Here is a 21490-nt window from a genome sequence, read left to right as displayed (position 1 = left end):
GCTGATGTCACTCGGCTGCTCGGTCTGAGTCACGCAGTACTGCAGTAATATGTTGTCATCACTCACTGTCAGACACAACCTTCCATGTTCTCTGTGGATGTGTATGGCACTCGAAGCACTTTTTATTCTGAAGCAAATTTGGTTTGTTGATGACACACAAGGCATTTTTCTTTTGACCCAAAGCCCTTTTTCCCTGTTATATTTCGTCACCTGGCACAGAAATAAGGATAGGAAAGATGCTGGATTAGGTTCAGCTTCTGTAATATGCCCTGCTATTAGACAATAATGTTTGTTTAAATTCCCTAGACAGGCTCTTCCTGTTTGATGGATACTAACCAGTTACTATCTTTTTAAATATTGCAATAAAGGTCACATTAAGATGTTTGAAATTCCTGTTGGTGCAAGACATTTACTTATACAGGAAACAGACGCCACTAGTCATAATCTTGGTAAGTATGTAACAAGGAGGAAAAAAATCAGTCAGAATGTTTTTTCTGCTGTTTATTTTTGTCTCTGGAGCCTCACAATGTGTTTATGCATTTGTTTACCCATTATCCTCCCACATCACATACCTCCTTCAAGTATGTTAAATTAGGAAACTTGTTTGGCAATGTGATTTCCCTGTGCTGTATTCTCTGGAGTCCTAGCAAGAACATCCCTGCATGTGTGAAAGCTGCTGGAAGAGGAGCTGAATTGCTTTATGGGTTGCAGTGCATTATCTTCATGTACGTCTCTCACAACATGCTTCCCTTCCTCAGTCATTTCCCAGCTTCATCCCAAGAGCAGTGGGTGCATTTCCTGCGTTTCGGATTCTGCCCCATTGCTAGCAGTATTGACACAAGGCTGCCCAATCAATCACACAGCTTAGGAAGTAATTGAAATCCTCTCCTAGCAGTGCCATGTAATCGATGAGAAGCAGTATCTACTAGGCTGTTATTAATTGGAAGTAGATTCACAGTGAATGGCCTACTAATTGTATCATGAGTCAGTCAAACTTCTTGCCAGTAAATGCTTCCCATCCTGCCCCGTGGAGCAGGAGCCATCACTCAGGTTCAGACGAGGCTCTTCTGTCAGTGTGGGGCAAGCAGTGCATGGGGGAACAAAGAGCTGGCGAGTGCTGAGGCGGGGGGTGCCCAGTTAGCTGCTGGAGAGAGAAGAGAGTTAAAACTTGGCAGTAAATAACAAACAGTTCCTGCTGCTTCTAATGGGGAGAGCAAATTTTCCATCTCAGGAAAAAACAAAGAGTCCTAATACAAAGGTGGCCGAAGTCTCTCCAGTTGAAGGATGGGATGCTCATTACAGTTGATCAAGGAGTCACGCATTGTGTGTAAGAGCACGTTCCTGCAGAGCACCAGGAGCTTCATCTGGGCTGTATTGTTATCAGGGCTGTATCTGAGCAGAAGCAATACAATTTCCAGCCTCCCTCTCTCTTGTAGCAGGGACTGCTGTGGGTTAGCCCACTAGCCTTTCTCTCATGGAGCAATAATACAAGATGTGAAAGAGTTGAGGAGCCACGGGACCCCCAGGTGGTGGTCAAATTAGCTCAGATTTGGCCAGTGGGTTGAGAAGTCATTAGTTGGGAGCAGGCAGAGACAGGCGCACACACTGCGGTTGTGCTGGCCTCATTTCTCTGGCAAGGCAGGCTATGAAAAAACAAACAAAAAAAAAGAGCGATTGATGTTTCTGGAGCTGAGCAGGAAAGCGTTGGCAGTTCAGTGAAACACCTGAAAAAGTCTTTCCAAACCTGTGAGGGAACAGAAGGAAATTGCACACTGCTGTGCCTGGCCTTTTCTGCTTCTTCCACTGGGACACGAGCAGACAAAAACAGAGATGAGAAGTGAACCTTTACTATTCACATTTCTTATGTTGTTTCTAGCAATTAAAAATCGTGAAACGGGAAGATTCATTCTAAGTGAAGACAACTACGTGCCAGACTCTAAAGTATTTATTGACATGGGTGTGGAGTGGGAATATCGGAATGACGATGATAGAGAAACCGTGCAGACCATGGGGCCTCTGCGTAATGGAATAGTTATTCTGGTAAGTCAAATGAAAACCATCTTCCATGGAACACAGTGTCAGGATTACAGAGTCATAATGTGCTATAATATATTTTAGATTCCTCTTGTGATTTACAAGAAGACATCTGTTTCGATTGTAAGACAATAGAAGATGTATTTCAATTCCTTTCTCCTAGTTCACTGCTCTGTACATGAATTGTTATAACCCAGGATTACGTATTGAGCAACCATTTCTCTTAATTATTTCCTGTGAGTAGTCAAGAACATGGTCACTGAATAAAGACTCTTCAGCCCACTTACCATATCTGTTATGTGATCATTAGTTTAAAAAAAAATCAAAGTGATTCATATCAGATAGATCTAAGGACTCCTCCTGTCCATGTTTTGAAAATGTATCATGCAAAGTCCAGTGCAGGATTCTTGGGCTTCCAGGCTCAGTTTGCTAGAGCATAACCAGTTCTGTACTTTGAAACCCTTGTGACTATATTATTTTTTCATTGCGAAATAGCAAATGATAGAGTACAATAAGTAGGAGTAGGTTGATTCAGAATCCCTCTGAAAGCAGCTATAATGTGTTGGTCTGCACCAGTTGAACATCAAAGGAAGAATAAATGTTATGTTTTCAAAGGACCAATATTTTACACTTTATACACATTGAGTTATGTTTTATTGCATTTGTCTTGGTGCAGTGTGATAGCAAAAACTCTTTCTAAATAGTTTATGCTTCTATCAGGATAAAGTAACAAGCCTCACAGAATTCCCAAGATTATCGTAGGAATATTTGCATTTTATCAGAAATTTAGGCATTTTTCTTCACCTCTTTCAGTTATCGGTGTATTTGAATTTGCCTTTTCTCTTAGTGGAACTATCCATAATCATTTTAGTAGAACATTTCCTTCCTTTATGATGGGATATGGAAAAAATTTAGTATTGTGAAGTCAGTCCAATGCTGGCAAGAAACATCAGTCTAAATCAACAACAGTCTTTAATACGCAGTTTAGAAACTCTGTGTCACAAGGAGAGAGATACTTTTTCATCAGGAAAAAAAAAATGTGTTGAGTGCAGCTAAAAGGTTTAAATCCCTCTGGGGATGTTTTTGTATCTGAACCATGATGATTGCTATTTCATGTCATCTCGCATAGCTTCTGATACCAGTCTTTAAATCTTTTTTTCTCTACATCTGTTTTGTTTACTAGGTGATTCCTCATGGTAGTGCCAAGATATCTCTGACTTACAAGTACATGATCCATGAAGATTCTTTGAATGTAGATAACAATAATGTTCTGGAAGAGGATTCGGTATCGTATGAATGGGCTCTGAAGAAATGGTCGCAATGTTCAAGACCTTGTGGGGGAGGTAAAAACAAAAAAAACAACAACAAAGCAGAAAACTGAAAGAAGGAACACCATGTATGGAATTCATTGCTACAAGATGTTAGTGAGAGCAGGAGTATAGGAGGGATTCATTTAAGTTACAAAAAAAGATAAATAAATAACAAATGGTATTAAAAATCTGAGTAAAATGGCTCTTGGGGCAGATCTGGGATGACTCATTTCCGACTTGGGTTTATTAAACTGAAAAATTGTACAAGTGTGCAAGATCGGGTGAGAGTCTCTGAGACACGAGGGTGCTAAACATCGTGGTGCAGCGGGGACAGGCCTTTAATAAATCTGCATTCTGTGATGTGGACGTTGCAATGTGACAATTCCTCCTTTGGGAGTCAGATGTAGGCCCTTATCGATGTCCACCAGTGAGTGACGGCAGGTTTCAGCCGCTCAGTGTGGCTGTGCAGGATTGAAACACTAGGTGGTGGTGTTTTTTGCGTTATAGCCTGTAGTGAACAGCAAAGGGGATGAACAAGTCTGGGTGCTAGGTCAACAAGAATTCAAGTGTTTATTCGGTGCAATTGACAGTTCTTTTGTAGCATGTTCGCCTGTAGTTCAAACTGCAGGCTCTGACAGTGTGTGTGCAGTTTTGTTTGAAACCTGAGTCCCGTGTAAGAACTGCTAGTCCTGAAATCAAGAGGAGTGTCTTTCTTCAGGCTTCCAGTTCACAAAATATGGCTGCCGGAGGAAGACAGACCACAAGATGGTTCATCGGAGTTACTGCGAGTTGATCCAGAAGCCAAAACCCATTCGCAGGGTGTGCAATCTGCAGGAGTGCTCCCAGCCCATGTAAGTATTTCTTGGAGCCCACCAGCACTGGGCAGTGGCGCCTGTGATAGGCATCACACCCAACTAGCTATTATCAGCTGAAAGAAGGTAGTTTAAGCTTGATCTCTGTTTTTACAACTTGATGTATGGCTGCTTCAACTTAAGAGCTCTTAAGGACATCTGTACATCATTACGGAGACCCAGGGCTGTGAGGGTGTGATGCTGTATTCCGCTTGTAGAAATACCATTCCTGGGACTGCTGGCTCCTATGACTTCTAAAATAAGTTGGATTAGAAAAGACATGCTGTCTTGATCCAAACATTTGTGTTTGGGCCATCTTGAGGAAATAAAAAATAGACATAAATTCAGTTTATACCAGTTGATTTTACACAGTGTGAATTAATCATGTAAGAACAAATTTACTGAGTGCTACATAAGAAAAACAATGTCATGCATGCTCTCAAACCCAAATCTTCATGGAGTTCACAGCATATTTTTGGACATGTAAATACAGGGAAAAATATTTGGCCTGCTTGGTTTCTCTGGCTATCCTCATGTGGCATGGTCCACCTGGTGTACATTCATCTTTGCTGTAGATAGTCAGTTGTTATGAATATTTTTATTTACATTTTTCAGGTGCTTTTTTGACTGGCAGCAGGTTACCCTGCCACACGTAGGGCTCTTATATTACTTATTCTTTATTTTTTATTCCTTATATTGCTACTGCAACAAGGAAGGAGTATGTTGATTTCAGATTTTACCTCTGGATTTACAGTCTGGATTCCAGGGAGCACAGCAAATAAGTAGAACATATCACACAATATTTCCTAACTTCTTTTCAAAAGAGATTTGAAAAAGAAAAATCAAGAAACGATGCCCCATAAACTCGGCATGGGTCAGGATTTAACATTTATTTATTGGAACTGAAGTAATGACCTAATGAACATATCTCAGACTCTCTGGAAAGGACTGTATTCTTCTTTCAGCTACAAATATAATTGGACCGAGGTACCACAAAGTCTCAATAGGATCCTAAATTGAACTTGGATTCCTGAATGTTTCTCTTGCCTCTGTTTCTACAGAATAGCATCGGAGCATTTCGCACTTATACATAGGAGAGGCAATTATTTAAGAGATTTTATGAAGCTCTGCGACACCCAGAACCACACTGATATGCTGCTGCTTCATGGTTAATGGGAAAAAAAATCAACTTTGACTCAGAAATCACCTTAGAACTCATGGCTGTGAGTTCCACAGCTTGTGTAATTTCAATAGGTTACAAAGGGAAAGTGGGATGATTGCCACTTTACTTTTTGCTTAACTTGGGAGCTTGATGCATTTCTTTGTGCTTATGATATTTCTTAACTATTTCTAAAAACAGGATTTTATGAATACTTTAGGAAAATCACTTCATACTCTGGATATTTCTTCAGTGAAGTGTTCATCTATGCCACCTTAAAAACCACATGTGATATTTTCCAGTGTCCAAACTGATTTACACGTTTTAAACTCAGACCTTCTGATTTTTGATGAAGTTTTGCTTTCCCCCAAACCAAACATTTATGATGTTGGGATTCACTCCTGTGGGAACCCAGCTGTGGGGACGGCAGGTGCCCAGCTCATGCATGCACCAGGACCTGGAAGCTCAGCAGCACCCTGGGGTTGGCTGCTTTTGACTTTAAAAATTACAGACCATAACTTCTATGCAGTCTTGGAGGAGCCAGCTTAAAATCAAAACAAATGAAGCAAAGCAAGAGTAATGCTTATCTGAGAGATAAATGAGCAGAGGCTTTGTCTGCACTGTGGTACTTCAGCAGAGCTTTGATTGTACAAGTACTCACAGGGACCATCTGACATAATTATACTAGTGGCAATGTCATACTGTCACAGCTGGAAAGCACCTCACAGTAATACATAAACCTGTATGCAAGAAAAAGACGGACAGGGAGAAGGATACAGAGTTATTGCTAGAGTACGATATATAGCCATGCCCCCCAAAACCCAGCCTTACCTACACAATATCAATGTGGAAGAAATATTCTACCAGGTGCCCTTAAGGCAAAAAAGCTCTTGTCAAGTTGGATCTAGTGTCGGCATTAGTATGATATTTTAAAATGGTGACTCAGTCGCTGGACCAAAATGTTAGTCCTTCAAAGCTGAAATTTCATATTGGGGCTATTCAAAGCACTGGCTCCTTGGGTTGTTTTTAATGCTTCCTTACTTTTCCTTTCCAAAAATATGCAATTCCATTCTCTGTTATGAATTAAACATGATTAAATTTGTGTTTGGGAAAATGCATTTTGAATGACTGAAAGAAAGGCAAGAATAATGGGAAGTTAAAGGTTATGTAAGTGTTCAGCAACACACATTCCTCTTAGTTCAAACAAATGGAATTAGTGTATTTTCAAGCTTAGTAAGGGAGGCCATTTATATTCAGTCTGAGACCATTTAGGCTTCCTTTACATTAAAAAAAGGCAAATTTAATTTTATAAGAGTTTTTTTCAAGGTTATTAATGGCTAAATCTGCCTTAACATTCAATAAAGGTGATGGATTTCAATTAGTAAATGGATCTAATACAGTTTTCTGGTAAACAGCTTTGACTGCAGTATAAAAAAATTGTAAACCAATTCTAATTATAGTGGTCAGATCTGGTAACAGGGCAGCTCAGAACCACATGGCATTGTCCTACCAGTGTGGAAAGTAATCTTTGGATGCATGTGTGTACCAACTTAGGAGAAAAAAAAAATCAGAGATACTAATTAAAAGACATGAATTTGAAGGTCTGGGTCTTATTAGTGATTTTTCAGGGACGTGATCAAATAACACCCCCCAGAACTCTTTACTGGTTTGCTTATCATCTTCTTTTTCCATATCAGAACCAGTACTAACATCCTCTTAATGCCCTGATAAAGAGTTACACTTCAACAGACAGTTTAAATACATCCAGTTTAGGAGACAGAGCATTTTACTTAACTTGCTTTCTCTTTACTGACGCAGATGGGTTACAGGAGAATGGGAGCCTTGCAGCAAAAGTTGTGGGAAAACAGGATACCAAGTGCGATCTGTCCGATGCATCCAGCCCCTGCACGACAACACAAATCGGTCTGTTCATACCAAGTACTGCAACAATGATCGTCCAGAAGGCAGGAGGCCTTGCAACCGGGAGCTTTGTCCAGCACAGTGGAGAACAGGATCCTGGTCACAGGTCAGTTTCTTTCTGGGGGCCTCAAGCAACTAATTTCTTACGAGAAAATCATGGAGAGTTTGTTCTGTGCTTTCTATTCCAGTGCTCTTTCAGGTGATAAATTAACACCTACACAGAGGGTCTCTGTCTTAACACTGTTACTAATGTGATGGAAGGTGAGTTGGATGGAGAGATGGTGGCAGTGAACTGCCCAGTGAAGCCATCCTGCAGTGATGATGGATGATTCAGACCCTGTGAAGCCACCTCTCTCCATATATGATGTCAGGGTCAGGAAAGCTGACTTCTGCCTGCTCTTTATTCTGCTCACAATTGTTTACCTGTTGACTTAAGCTGAGAGAAGGGCAATTAATTCTTTTGTCATTGTTTTATTGTCTTTCAAGTAAAGAAGACATCGAAGTTTTCAGTTACTGTGGTTAAGGGCAGCTAAGAAAGTTAGGCACCAAGCTAATGGAGATCAAAAGGTGCAAGCATCTTTGATGTAAAGGCCTTCAGAAGATTAACAGCTCAGTCTCATAAGGTTCTTTCCATAAGCCAAAGGACAGAGGTTTTTTTACCTAGTTTCCTAAGAAAACACAGGACAACTATTCACAGAGCAACTTCTCTTCTACCCTTTTTTTGTTTACCACTGCTATGGGCAAAACAGGATTCAGTCATTCCTATAACAAGTGTCAGGAGCTGAGCATTTTGTGCTTTTCATTGCTGGCTCTTCGGCACACTCCTCATGTGAGCAAGGAAAGTAATACCACTGTGCACAGACTCTTTCTTGCTGCAGCGTTTAGTGGAGTAATAAGAAGCTTCATCTATTCATATGTACAAACCTTTGCAGTTATCTAATGGCAGGAAATGTGAGTACAATATTATAACATTAAATTATTCTTATGATATATAGGATCTTTGCATTTCATCTCAGTATTTCCCCATTAAATTGTTCTAAAAATATGGCTCTATATGTAGATACAACATTTCATTTTGGAACCGTGCCATGTAAATATATACAAGCCATTTTTGTCCTCCCTAGGTTTAATAGGTGTCACAAGGAATGCTATCCCTGGTGCACATTATGAATAGGTGCCTCACATTTGCAGCTGTTTCTATACTGCTTAGACCATTAGCTCTTTCTCAGTGTGTTTCATAAATACTTGTATGCCACAAAAAGCGGTAACACCTCCTCTTGTTTAGTTACTAAAGGTACTGCTCTGGTTCAAATACTGTACCATGTCAGCTCAAATCAAGTGCAGTGGTTTAAAATTTAAAAAATAATTTCTAACCTATTGTTTTCAAAGGGTGACTCAGAGTCTAACTGGTGCATGTCCTTTCAGTGCTCTGTCAGCTGTGGAAATGGCACACAGGATCGCCCAGTCCTGTGCCGGACCAGGGACAATGCTATCGGCCTTTGCAAAGAAGCTAAACCAGAGACCGTAAGGGTTTGCAGACTACCTCCATGTCCAAGTAAGCGTTTGACTTTTCTAACATATATTACTCACTGAAAATAAATAAAGTTGATTGCATTTATTTGAATGCACTTCTGACAGGTAAACTACTTAATGCTAATATTTATCTTTCTTTTTCCTCTATTCAAGGAAATGTTTCCGATCCTTCCAAGAAAACCTACATGATACAATGGCTGTCGAGACCTGATCCGGACTATCCCATCCAGAAAATATCTTCAAGTAAAAGACCCATTTATAACTCTGCCTTTGCCCTTAAATGCATGCCACATCGAATGTGGACTTTGCCTTTTGCTCTCTTCTTCTCTCTATGCGGAAAATTCCCTTGACTTTGCCAAGTTTAAATCTTGGGCTGAATCTTTTTTTCACACCAGGCACTTGGTGCTCGGTGTCTTTCTTCTCTGGAGCTTGTGTAGCACTGGTAGTGGAGGTCTTGAAGTGTTGGATGTGTGAAGTTGGATCTCCACAGTATGTTGCAGTCTTCTGAAGGGAAGCTGGGATCAGTTTGCTTGTTGCTTGGTGATGGTGAAAAAAGGCTCTTACTGGTTCATGATGTTCAGTTTGATAGCAAAACTGAGAACTTATTGTGAATGTGATCACATCACAATAATGACACCTTGTAGTGCTAAAGTTCTCCTTTATCTGAAGACCCTAAATCTCATAACTCTAGTTTCAGTTTTCTGACAGGGTAGGCTGTTGAATGAAAGAACTTATTCATTCCATTTTCCTTTGTGGTGCTGTTGCTTTACTCACCCTTGCTGCTCATTTTTTATTCCTGACCCTAACATTTGTGTTTGTGACCTGTGGGATGGCTCACTGACACCAGACGCTCAGTTTCTGTCGGTACTTGAAGTGCTGCTATGATGCTGTCCGCTCTCGCCAAACTCCTGTTGGTGGTTTGAAATATTTTTCCTTGTGAAAAGCTGCATCCATTTTCCCATCACACAATTTTTGCCAGTTTTGTTTACTTTCGCTTTAGAAACAAAAAGGCAAAACGGGCATGGTCCATGTTGGAGGTTGTGTGGTGGTTCTGTTTACTTGGTTGAGGCAATATGACATTTCATTGACTACGATGTTTCCAGCTGCTCGGCGAGGAGCTATTTATACTCATTACATCTTTGGTCTTTTTTCACCATGTGCATGTCTGACTTGACTGGTACGGTTTGTGTGTGCGTGTGTGTATGTGTGCTCTATAGAAGTGTCAACTGGCAAACATAACAGTGTGAACTACTACAGAATTACCTCAATTTTTATTGCTTTTTTTGCTTAGAAGAAGAATTTTAGAAAAATGCCTTAATGTTGAAATGTAAATGGCATTAATTTACCAGATCCAGCTTTAAATATAAACAGTACACTGGTACCTTGAGTTAATCTTCATATGGAGTGTTTTTACTTGAACGATAACTATTACAAGGCAGTAAATTTAATCCGAGGTTAATTTGCACAGTGCATATCCATACCTTCATAAAGACAGGGTTGTTACCTGACTTACTGAAATCTAACTGGCATTGTTGCTTCACCGTACGTGTTTGTGTTGAGGATTTGGAATTCACAACTCATAAAACTGTTTGTGACAGTCAGTAACAATAGTAGAAACGTATCAGTTTTAAACCTGCAGTCTTGGAGCAAATTACTACCTTATTGCATTGATCATGTTCTTTACAAAAGTGGCATTTTGGAATCTTTGGATCTTCAACAGTGTAGCACTTCAAACTTGTCATTATCATGTGATCACATATTTAAATTTTGCTGTTAATATGATAATTTCTTGAAACATGTTAACAATTTACATGACAAGGTGAAAAAGCAAAGACACGTATCTGGCACTGAATACTGTTATGTAAAATAATTGATGTTTAACTGTATAAATATATTCATGACTGTTACCTTTAAATAGACAATGTTTAGTGATGTTTCAAGAGATGGGTGGCTATAGAGAATGGTGCAATAAGGTATCTGGGCATTGTGCACTATGTCTATATGCACTTTGGTTTATCAGGGATATTTTATTAGTGTTTTGTATGTATTTAACATAATATTAAAGATGTGCCAATTCAGTTTGCTTTTCAATATTTTTTATGAGACTAATGTGTACCAAAGTGACTGTGAAACTGATTTATTTTTTTCTTACTGATGTTTTGAAGATATACTTCCAGTCTGTCATGCATACTGCAAGTAAAAATAAATAAAAGTTCAGCAAATCTGGATATTTTGGTTTGGATAGAAGATTAAATTTTCATTCTGACATTCATAAGATACAAAGTTTATTTACATAACTTATCAGATGTCATTAAGCATATTACTTAATGCAGTTTTATTTTCATGCATTTTTAAGCTGACATTACAGACTTTGACAGAAAAAAGGCATTTTTCTAAAGGTGTTTTTAGTGATTCTAACAAAGCCAAGAACAGATCTGCCTTGTTGAAACTACATTTAAGTTACGCGTGTTGACTTTTATTTTGCAAGCCATTAAGAGAAGCTTGCATTAAAGTGATGCAACACAAGGCAGAATGTTCAAAGGGGATTCTACGTGGTATGTAAAAAACATGTAAAGCTGTATAGGCACATGCAGTCCTTTGTATAGCGTTACGCCTGCGGATACTAATAGTTCCAGTTTTTAAAGGCTGGTCTGAAAACCTGTCCAAAACCAAAATACTATTCTTAGGTTCCTAAGGAAGGAGTTGTTTTCCTTTTCCAGCAGCCTCACAGTTTAGCATTTGCAAACTATGAAAATGAACTGATGCATTTGAAAACAAGAATAAGGATTTTGTTTTTCTGCAACAAATGCAACAATTAGGGCATAAATACAGTGCAAGAAAGGTGTTTCACCTTTGTCAGTCATTGGTAGAATTTGAAAGCAGCAGCAATAATTCTTAGTTTATTTTAGACTGATATGTTTGCCAATTAAACACCTGTAGCGCCCTATTTTGTTAACTGAGGATGAGTGAAGAGGCGACACCTACACTTTCTGAGTTCACTTGGTATCTCTGAATCTGCTCTGGTTTTCTACTTTGCTGTAAGGTTGCTGACAGGGTAAGTCAGTATTCCTAGCAGGATGGTAAATGCGAGCTCCAGGAACGCGCTGTGTGATCACATGTGCTCTGAGTAAAGGCGGGTAATTGGAGTTACTCATCTTTTACTGTAAGGGTAGGTGGAGATGTAGGAAGAGTAAGGAGAGAGGCAGAAGTGATTTCATCTGCCTCAGCACTGTGGTCACAGAGAAAATATTTTGTTACTGATTTTGCCAAGTGTTGGTCCGTCTGCCTTTCTCCTTGGCACTCTCCTCTCCTGCAAGCCCTCTGATTCCTCTTGCTTCCAGCCTGGGCTGCGTGTTGGGAACTTCACTTCCCTGCAGCTCCCAGTACTTCCCGGCTCCATCACTTCACCCTTGAGACACAGGAGGCCTGGGGCTTGTCTGTGGGACGGAGGACAGGGAGCTTCTCCCAAAGGAGCCTGCTAAGCCTTCGCCATCCATCCACCACCAGTTCATACAGTCTTCACATCCTCTGAGCAGAAATCACATGGGCTTGAGTCATCTCTGAGTAGACTTCAGTCAGTGCCTCTTTAGACAATCAAATAGTATGATCTGTTCCACTTTAACACTCTAGCCTACATCATGCCACCTACGGTTCAGAAAGATCAGGATCTGGCATGATACCTGTACTGTAACGCACGATGTCATATCAGGTGTTGGCAGCTTAGAACCCATACATTATCATTCTTTCCCTTTCATTATGTTTATTATTTATTTATTTATTTATTTACTCAGAGAAACAAAAAGTGACTTTTTTATTATGAGTCTCCCAGTCATTAAAGGACTGGCTTGGCTCCATCTCACTGGAGTTTATTGGCCTAAAAATACCAGCTCTGTTCGAGGAGGAGGAGAAAAGCCTTATGCTAAATGCACCACTTCTTTTTCAAGCAAGGGACATGCTCGGGCAATGCTGCCATTTTCAGAACCAGGGTACCTGGAAGAAAAATCACTCCAGTGGGAAATGGATTAATCCTGAGAGTTACGTGGTTCACACAGAAATAGGACTTGACTTTCTCAAAGCAGTCGAGATAGACATAAATTCCCCCTGACTTTGGTTAGTCACTGCTAGATTGCATAAAAACATTAAAAAGTGCAAAGGGAAAAAAAAAAAAGGGTTTCTTAATATGAATCTTGGTGACAGTCTTCAGGGTAGCACTTGCAGAATGCAAAGCCAAAAATTAGTGTTCAGGTCCATCAGCGTGGATGGGCCAGTACACGGAGTTTAGATCAGGTTTTGCTTTCCTTCAAAGCAAGTCAAGCTTTAAGTTTAGCATTAAGTCTGCTTCTGCTGATAGAAGGCTCAGTTGCCAGTTTCCCATCCCACGTTAAAATACCAAATCCTCAGCCCACTGCCAAAGCCTCAGCTGTGTTTCTTTTTCTGATTAACGTGAAGATGCTCTTTATTTATCTGTTCCCTTTTTCTCTTTCAGAAGATCATTGTCAAGGAGACAAGTCAATGTTTTGTCGCATGGAAGTTCTCTCTCGGTACTGTTCAATTCCCGGTTACAATAAGCTCTGTTGCAAGTCCTGTAATATGTACAACAACATAACCGAGGAAGGCAATGCAACCAAATCTAACATAAATAAGAATAATGTCATTGAGGAGGAATTCCTGACAACCCTCAGCCCTCTCACAGGAGTTTCCACCACACAGCCTGCCACCAGCCCTCCTCGTGTTTCTAAACCACACGTGCCTCCTTCCAATGCAACCGAAGAGCACCCAGAAATTAATGCGGTGGACGTTCCCTATAAAATCGATGGGCTGGATAATGAAGTGTCACAGCACAACATCATTACACGGAGGAGGATACCTTATGAAAGGACAAGGAATCAAAGAATCCAGGAGCTGATTGCTGAGAAAAGGAAAAAAGAGACTCTTAGAAAAACAAACTAAAATGGAAATATGGCACAAAAACATTTTTCTCTTATAGAGATGTTACCAACATCATAGGATTGCCCATGTCGTAGAGACTAAAAATGGGGAAAAATCAAAGTGGTGCTATGGCAGAGATGCCAAATTCTAAAGCCTACTATAAATGGAAACGACAGATTGTTTTGTAAGTGCTAATCTGAACACTTTGACAGCTAGGTTTTCAGGGTACAGTAGAGTATTAGTGCAATATCATTACAGCATTTCACTGAATCCAAACAAACCTTAATACGTAAGCCAGGTTAGCAGGTTTTTTTGTTTATGGGCTCGTTTAAGTCTACTAAGCCCATGTAATACTGCTTGGGAATAGTAATGGGTTTTAACACATGATGGAGGAAAATGGTCCCAAGACATTAAAGATCCCTTTAATACTGACAAGCAGGTGGTCAGCAATCCTGTGATGCTTCTGTGCATTGCGTAAAGCCAGGCACTAACTCAGCCCCCGGTTCAGGAAGGTACCTGAGGACTTGGCAGCCCCAGGTTAGCCGGCTTCAGGCGAGCTGCTCTCGTGGCTACAGCCAGGCATGTGCTCATGTAGCTTTCTTAACCGGGACTGCGTAAGAAAATATATAGAAAATTCTGTAGCCGTATATTTATGTGTAAATTAAAAACTGACAACCAGTAGTTTACATATTTCCATAAACAGTTTTAAAGGATTCTCCCAAACGTTCGAATACGTGCAAGACATTTAGGATTAGGGTAGGTCCGGCCAACTTGGACTGACGACAGCCTAGTCTTTCTGTTTACAAGTACCCATTCATATAACGCAACAGCCTCAGTGATCTTCGTTGGTTGGTGCTTTTTTTGTGGTCTGATTTTTATTTCTACCCACATGCTGTTTAAGTTAAAGATGACTGGATTCTTGTTGCCTTTTCTTTGGTGCTTTGTTAAGAAAACTTTTTTTTTCTCCCATAGGACAAGGTTATTTTGGAGGAAATCATATATTTCTTCCTTTCTGTAGGACAGCTTTATTGGCACAGAAGTGAACAACTGTTCCCTGTGCCCCTACACCTACTTGTACACCCCTCCACACACACCGTACCAGGTCTGCTAGAAATGTGTAACCTGACAACCCTTTGAGTACTTCCTTTCCCCTCAGGGTCATCATGGTTTTCATCGGTCATTTCAAATTCCTGGTTGGAGATCAGAAGACAAATTCATATCAGGTGTTTAGTTTGGGGATTGTTACGTTCTTGAGGTCTCAGGCAATGGGGAGGTCAGTAAGATACAGCCTTCAGCATCCGATGTCAGAATTATCTCTGCCATCCCAACAGAATGGCAGGTGAGTAAATCAGGCACTAAAGGCTTTATCCAGAGCCTGTGGAGAGCAGTAGAAAAGCTGCTGCTGGCTGAGGTGTGGGTTTAGCAGGGCTGTGCTGGTACAGGGACTGTGGACGTAGGTGAGGAAATTGTCCTTTCTCCCCCCAGCCCTGGAAACTCTCCCAGGAACGTGGCACAGGCTGGCAGCGTGCTCTGGTGGCCTTCCTTCTGCAGGTGGCATCTGAGCTGTTTTTCTCCTGTCTCCTGGCTTGGACTCTTTCATTTCTTTCCTCTTTGCTGGTCAACTTTCTGCAGAGCCCAGGACTTCCCTGAAATCCTCCTTTTGCCACTCGGGAGGTCTGCTTCAGATTTTCCAGTCCGAGAGGAAGATCTCATCCTCTGGGTATCGCATTAGCTGGAGCTGTTTGGAGTTTGAAGCAGAGCCAACTAGAAGCCTGTACATAGTCACACGGACATTGGGCATGTGCCAAATTTCCAGCAATGGGTAAGCTCTCCCGTGGCCTGGCTGCTGTCAGAAAAGCTTCAGAAATACTGCAAGGTGAAAACCACACGTGGCTTCCTGCGACCCCCGCCGGAGCGGCCCTCCTGCCCTGCGCACCACGGCTGAGCAGGATGCCCAATTTCCTCTTCAAAATGTGACAAAACAACAAACCGTGCAGCTGCTCCTGCTGGAAAGGGCCAAGAGCTTGCAGGAAAAACAGTCTTTGCAGCACTGAAATGGCCTGAACTGTCACCAGAAACGTTTGAAGGACAAGAGTCTGGTTTAAGAAAAGGGCCTGACGGAGGTAGTAGCCGAGGCAGAGAAGGAAGGTTTTCAGCTGGCGTGACAGCATCAAGAGTCCCTTCTTGGACTGTGGTGGTACATTCGGGTGAGTGAGTGGGAGCCGCTCAGATGGTGTAGGGATGGGAGTGAAGGCCGGGAAGTACAACAGGACGGATAAAAGCCCAGAGCACCAGCAAACATCTCCTGGGCCAAGCAGACGTGGCTGCAGCTGTGACGGCAGCAGCCAGCCAAGCTGCAGGGGGGAGCAGCCGCCCCCGGCCTCTCTGAGCTGGCTTGGTTTCCATGCCAGTGCTGCAGCAAGCTGCTCCAGCGGCCCCCAGGAAGATGCTGCCGACAGAGAGAGCAAGTTTCTGTAACAGTGTAGGGTCAGGTCACATCGGTGTAAAACAGTAATGTAGTAATAATGTGCACTGAAGGGGAAAAAAAACCACCGTGCTATTTATAAGTAAGGAAGACGTGTCTAAAACAACATTGTTCCAGCAGCTGTGCCACAGGAGGAGCAAGCTGTAGTTGGGCTCACAGCCTGTAGTCATAGTGAGTATTTCTTGCTTTTCATATTTCGTTTACACAGACGTGGTCAGTGTAGAACTCATCTCTTCCCCTTCAAGTTGTTATCCTGTTTTTAGATCTGTGAACAATAAGAAAAAAAGGAAAAAAAAAAAAGCCAAGCTTTGTCATAACCTAGAAGTATTTTCCAAGCATATGATAAACTTAGGAAAAAGCCCCGCCAAACCCAAGGACAGAGAGGGGCTGGGGCTTGGAGTTACACAGGTGGTGAGGTAGAAGTTTGCTCCCTGGTTGGTACCTGTTTTACTCTCTGGGACTTCGTGGAGACCCATATCTCTGGCCTGCAGAAGCCTGAGGTAACACATCTGATGGCTTCTGGTCTTCCTTAGCATCAGGAACAGGCTTAGACAACCAGGCAATGTGAAGAAATGCCACATGAGGAGGTGCCCACAGCTCAAACGCCATCTCACAAATGCCTCTTCTCTCCAAAGAGCTTTTTTTAAGTTGCATCCCAATAGCGAGTGGGGCAGGATTTTTTTTTGGTGTGGCTTCAAGTGACCTTTCTGCACACAGCATGAGCAAAGGCCCGTTCCGGTGCAGTGACCAAATCTTCAAAAGGGATTCAGCGGTTCTGTGCTGAGCATTTCCAGCTGCGTCCCCCAGTGAGCAGGGCTGGGCAAGGTCAGCACCACCACGCGAGGGCTGATGCTCAGGGGTTCACTCTTGCGCGGCGCAGACACCCTGGCTGGACTTGCAAAGCTGGTTCGAAGTTCAGAAACTTGACCGCTTTGCTTTTTCTCCAGAGTGAGTCAGTTCTCAATCAAACAGACCAACAGCATTTTTCCAGATAAGGTGGAAACTTCTGCTGTGTTCTGGATCTGGTGTGGTGCTACGCTACATCTGGTGCTCATTAGGGACCTGATGCAATGCCTGGTGACATCTGCATTTAGGAAGGGCTTGCTCCTTTTTCAGTCTCACCTTTTTAGGGGTTTAATTTGATTTATTTCTTGCTATTTTTAATTCTACTGAATATTTTTCTTGCTGCTGTTTGGGGAACACTGAAATGACATTTGAAGGAGCAGCTTCAGTCTAGATTGCCCAGACACAGACTGGCCCATCTCCTTCTGGAGCAGGGGCACCAGCTGCCTTTTCTGTACAGTCTAACTGTATGAGGAAGAAAAGTCTCCATACCAGGAAAGGTGCCTTCTTTTCAAGCTGACGTGTGTATCTCAGAAGATGTTTTTTCAGCAAGTGCCTTTGATGGTGGTTTCCTAAGAGCATACACCACACCTGTACTGGAAAACAGAGAGCAGAGCTCTGTCCATAAAGAAAAAGCAGCACAGGGCAATAGGTTGGGTAAGCAGATGCTTGTTCCTTGTTACCTGGTGGAAATTTTGGTCATTTATTGGTTGGTTGAACTTTGACAGCTCTATCCTTTTTTCTACGGGGCTGTTACTGGGCAAGAGCATCATCAGCGTATGTCTCCTTTAACCATTTTGCTGTTGCCCAAGTACTGCATTTTGAGACATAATGAGCGGAATAGTAATTTAATTTAACTTAATCCCCAGAAACTAAAGAGAGCAGATTTAGAAGTAAGCTGGTTTATGTTCCTGCAGAGGCTGTCTCAGAGCTCTGAGAGCTAAAACAAATGTACTCCCATTAAGCAATGCGTTTTGTGATGTCTGTTCATCAAACCATACAAATACACAGCTCTCTTATTTTTTCTGTTTGTCTAAGCTCAAAACACAAGCGTCAGCCCCTCACCAAAAAAAAAAAAAAGATTAAAAAAAAGATCTCAAACCAATTTATGTTCCTTTGGTTCCAATCGACTGCCATTTTTCCACCAACATGCCTTTAAAAATTTCTGTAATCTATTATGAATGCATCACTTTTTATATTCATATATCCATTCAGTATTTAGAACCTCACAACATCTCCATAGAATGCTTTCAGATATTTTGAGAATTTTATAAATGGTGCTTTACCAGTACTCAAAGGGTTTTATGTTTTATTTTAGTACGTAATGCATTTAATGTCTTATTTACTCACCTACAATGCACAGTATTAGCTATGTTCATCTGAATATCTATATGCAACTTCCATTCACTTACATATGCCTTAACAGAAATTGCAATAAATAGTCATTTCTTGTATATTAAAAATGTATATACAAATTAGAATCTTTAATTTTATAATTTATTAAATTCGAATGTCTGTGTCCTTTTGCAAAGTGTTTGACTTTTCCCTGTGCTTTTTTTTTCACTGAAGTAACATTGTGCAAAGATGCTGGGGAAGGAGAAACTGGCATCTTTAAACTCAAAGCCAATTCAATTTTTAAAACTTTATCTTAATGGATTGGGATTGGGATTGGGATTGGGATATACTTCCTGCCAAAATTCTATTTCGTTGTTACAAAACCAAATTTACTTAAGCCTGCTTGAGACTCTCATGTTTTACATCCTGCTGAAATCCATTCTGTCCATGTATCATCTTCTTAAATGCTCAGCTACTTGGGCTTCCATTGGGGACTGATGACCAAATTTTGCTTTGCAAGTCCTATTGATAAAATAATTGCTCCTTTCCATGAAATTCTTTTGCATACATTTTCATGCCATATTCTGCAAGCTCATAGCCAGCTTCCCTTTAAAGCATAATTGAATTTCTTCCACCTAATTGAATTTTGTTACTTGAGGATTTGAAAGTTCCCCGCTTGCCTTGATTATTCGGTTAGCACCATGCCGTGCATTGAAGTCCAACATGTTCTTTAATCAGGTAACAGGCCACCTCAGCATTTTCAATTCAGAAAAAAAAGCATTAATTTATTGAAATGCCATGGTAAAACAGACCAGACAAAACACGGGTTTCATTTCATGTGACAATTTGCATAGTATCTAATTTACAGCTGTGACAAGGGCTGTATTTAATTGGCTCTTGGTTTCCCTCAAAGTCTTTATGCAGCTGGGGTTATTGAGTCACCAACCCAACGGCCAGAGGAAAAGCAACCTCTGGTCCCAGAGGGCAGGGAACAGGGCTCGCCGTGCCTGCGGCTGGCTGGCAGAGGAGGAGAGGGGCTGCTCTGGTACCAGAAACTGCCTCACATCCGTACCCCAGACACAAAAAGCACACAGTGGATTTCAAACACCCCTCCCTCCCCCAGTCTTAGTGTCTGAAATGCCTGAAGAAGGCAGCTACAGGAAGGCAGGTCCTCCTGTCCTGGCCTGCGTTAACTTTTGAGCCCCTTTGTGTCAGCTCCTCAGGTGTGGACCCACCAGCATTTTCCAGCAGCAGCCTGGGGGCTGCTCTGACCCCCCTTTCTCCAGCCCAGGGGCATGGGGGCGATGCCAAAGGCCTCCTTATCTTGCAGTATTGTTTTCTTTTGCTCCCCTTTCTGTCACATTTGCTGCTGCAGCCAGGCACAGTACCCAGGGCCCAGCTGGGGCCTCTAGGCCCGAACCAATGCTGGGCTTTCAAAATATTTTCAGAAGCAGCTTAGGGAACAGCAATGTGAGTGTTTGCCCCAGGAGAAGGCATTATGCTCATGTCCCTAAAATCGAGTAGGCCAGTTCTGGTCTTGTCACAGATAACAAAGTCTAGCACTGCAAGGAATTCAGAAGCACAACGGGTTAAACAGCACCGAATAAATCACGAGCTGGGATTAAGTCACCCAGCTCAGAGCAGGATGTGCATTAAAGCAGAAAGCTCGCTGGCAGTGGAAGGAGAAGAAACATTACCCTAAAAGAGAGATGCTGAGGGGAAAATTCTCTGTCTTGTTTGCACAGGCCACGTCCGTACAGAATCCTGCTCTCACAGCATGCACAAATACCAAATGCTGGTGCGTTGCTTGTTCCTGAACACAAAGCCATGTCTGGCTCCACAAATCCACACAAAAGCAAACCCACCACGTGTGATAAATTACTTTATGGTGTGTGTATACGCCCGTCTTCCTCACACGCAAGGGGCTCGCTGGCTCGTGCCCAGCAGGCAGAGATGCTGCAGGGCTGCCTGGAGGGCAGCGGGGGGAGCAAAGACAGGAGGGGTGGGCTAGGGATGGAGTTGCCCAACAGAGAACCCCCAAATCTGCTTGCAGACCCACTAACACCAGGCTGTGGGCAGAGCAAGGAGTCCGTGAAGATAAACCAGAGCCTGCCTAAGTAAATATTTGTGTCTTGGAAGGACGCGCCACTTGGTGGTGCAGAAGTGAGCAGGGACTTGGGGAATCCCACAGCTGGCTCCACTGAGAGCTCTCAGGGGGACAAAAAAAAAAAAAAAAAAAAAGCAGGAAAGTAGATATTCAGGTTGTTCTCAGTTACACCAGGTAGAAGAGAGCTCCTTCAAAGTGCCGTGGCACTCCGACTGCTGTCACACAGTGCCCAGGGTCAGCTCAGGCTTTGCTCTGCTCTTAGGGTGCAGAGCCCTTCTGGGGGCTGAATGGCCTCGCTCCCTACCACCACCCTGCCACAATCTCTCTTCATGAGCAGCTTTTCAAACTGAGCAGGGGACCGAAGTGACAGAGGCACTGAACCACATCAGTGCACACACACCCTTAAAAACTCATTTCAGCAAGCAGGAAACCAGTGAGGTCTTCGGAGCAGAGGGAACCAAACCCTGCTTGCTTGGAACTGAGGGCTCACCCCCTCTTGCACAGCACATACGTATGCTGACCTTCGTCCATTTGGGTTCTTTTTCAGAAAGAGGAGAGGTGGGTCAGTAGCTTGGCAAGTTCAGACCCTTTTCCCCCACCAGCAATGCCATATGGGGTTTAGAAAGGAGCTAGGCAAGTAAAGTTCAATTCTTTAAAAGCCTGGCCGGCAGGAACCAACTTGTTTGCTGCAAGAGGTGACACGATTTGCATGGCTCACTGCTTTGCTTGGTCCAGCTCTCACAGCGCTGCCGGGGAGTTAGGTCAGCCACTAACTCGGGGCTGGCTTCTTTCAGCCGTGTAAAGACAGACAGGACAGGGTGAGTGGTGAAATGGAAAAAATCCTGCCCCAGTCTGTAACAACAGCAGTGAAAAGCACGGGCAAGGAATCTCTGCTCCTGCAGAGAGCCCCCCGGGCAGGTACTGTGACCTGCGGGCAGCCTTGGCCCCACCGTCATCCCTGGAAGCCTGCTGGGTTCAGGTGTT

At 42.4% G+C, this 21490-nt stretch overlaps 1 protein-coding gene across 4 annotated transcripts in view; it reads left to right on the top strand.

Annotated features, from left to right (window-relative positions):
* ADAMTS2 (ADAM metallopeptidase with thrombospondin type 1 motif 2) overlaps positions 1-18598 on the top strand; it is a 242893-nt gene extending 224295 nt beyond the window's left edge. For all 4 annotated transcript variants that reach the window (XM_040573311.1, XM_040573309.1, XM_040573310.1 and 1 more), the window contains 8 exons: positions 369-449; positions 1877-2040; positions 3218-3377; positions 4063-4195; positions 7173-7380; positions 8700-8829; positions 8961-9050; positions 13294-18598. In XM_040573311.1, coding sequence (XP_040429245.1) covers positions 369-449; positions 1877-2040; positions 3218-3377; positions 4063-4195; positions 7173-7380; positions 8700-8829; positions 8961-9050; positions 13294-13757 — 1430 coding nt within the window. In that variant the 3' untranslated portion in view covers positions 13758-18598. The remainder of the gene's footprint in view (positions 1-368; positions 450-1876; positions 2041-3217; positions 3378-4062; positions 4196-7172; positions 7381-8699; positions 8830-8960; positions 9051-13293) is intronic.
* The last annotated feature ends 2892 nt before the right edge of the window (positions 18599-21490 follow it).

Source organism: Cygnus olor, chromosome 14 (assembly GCF_009769625.2).
Source record: "Cygnus olor isolate bCygOlo1 chromosome 14, bCygOlo1.pri.v2, whole genome shotgun sequence".
Taxonomy (NCBI): domain Eukaryota; kingdom Metazoa; phylum Chordata; class Aves; order Anseriformes; family Anatidae; genus Cygnus; species Cygnus olor.
Note: the sequence above shows the minus strand (reverse complement) of the source record. Positions and strands in the feature narration are given on the sequence as shown.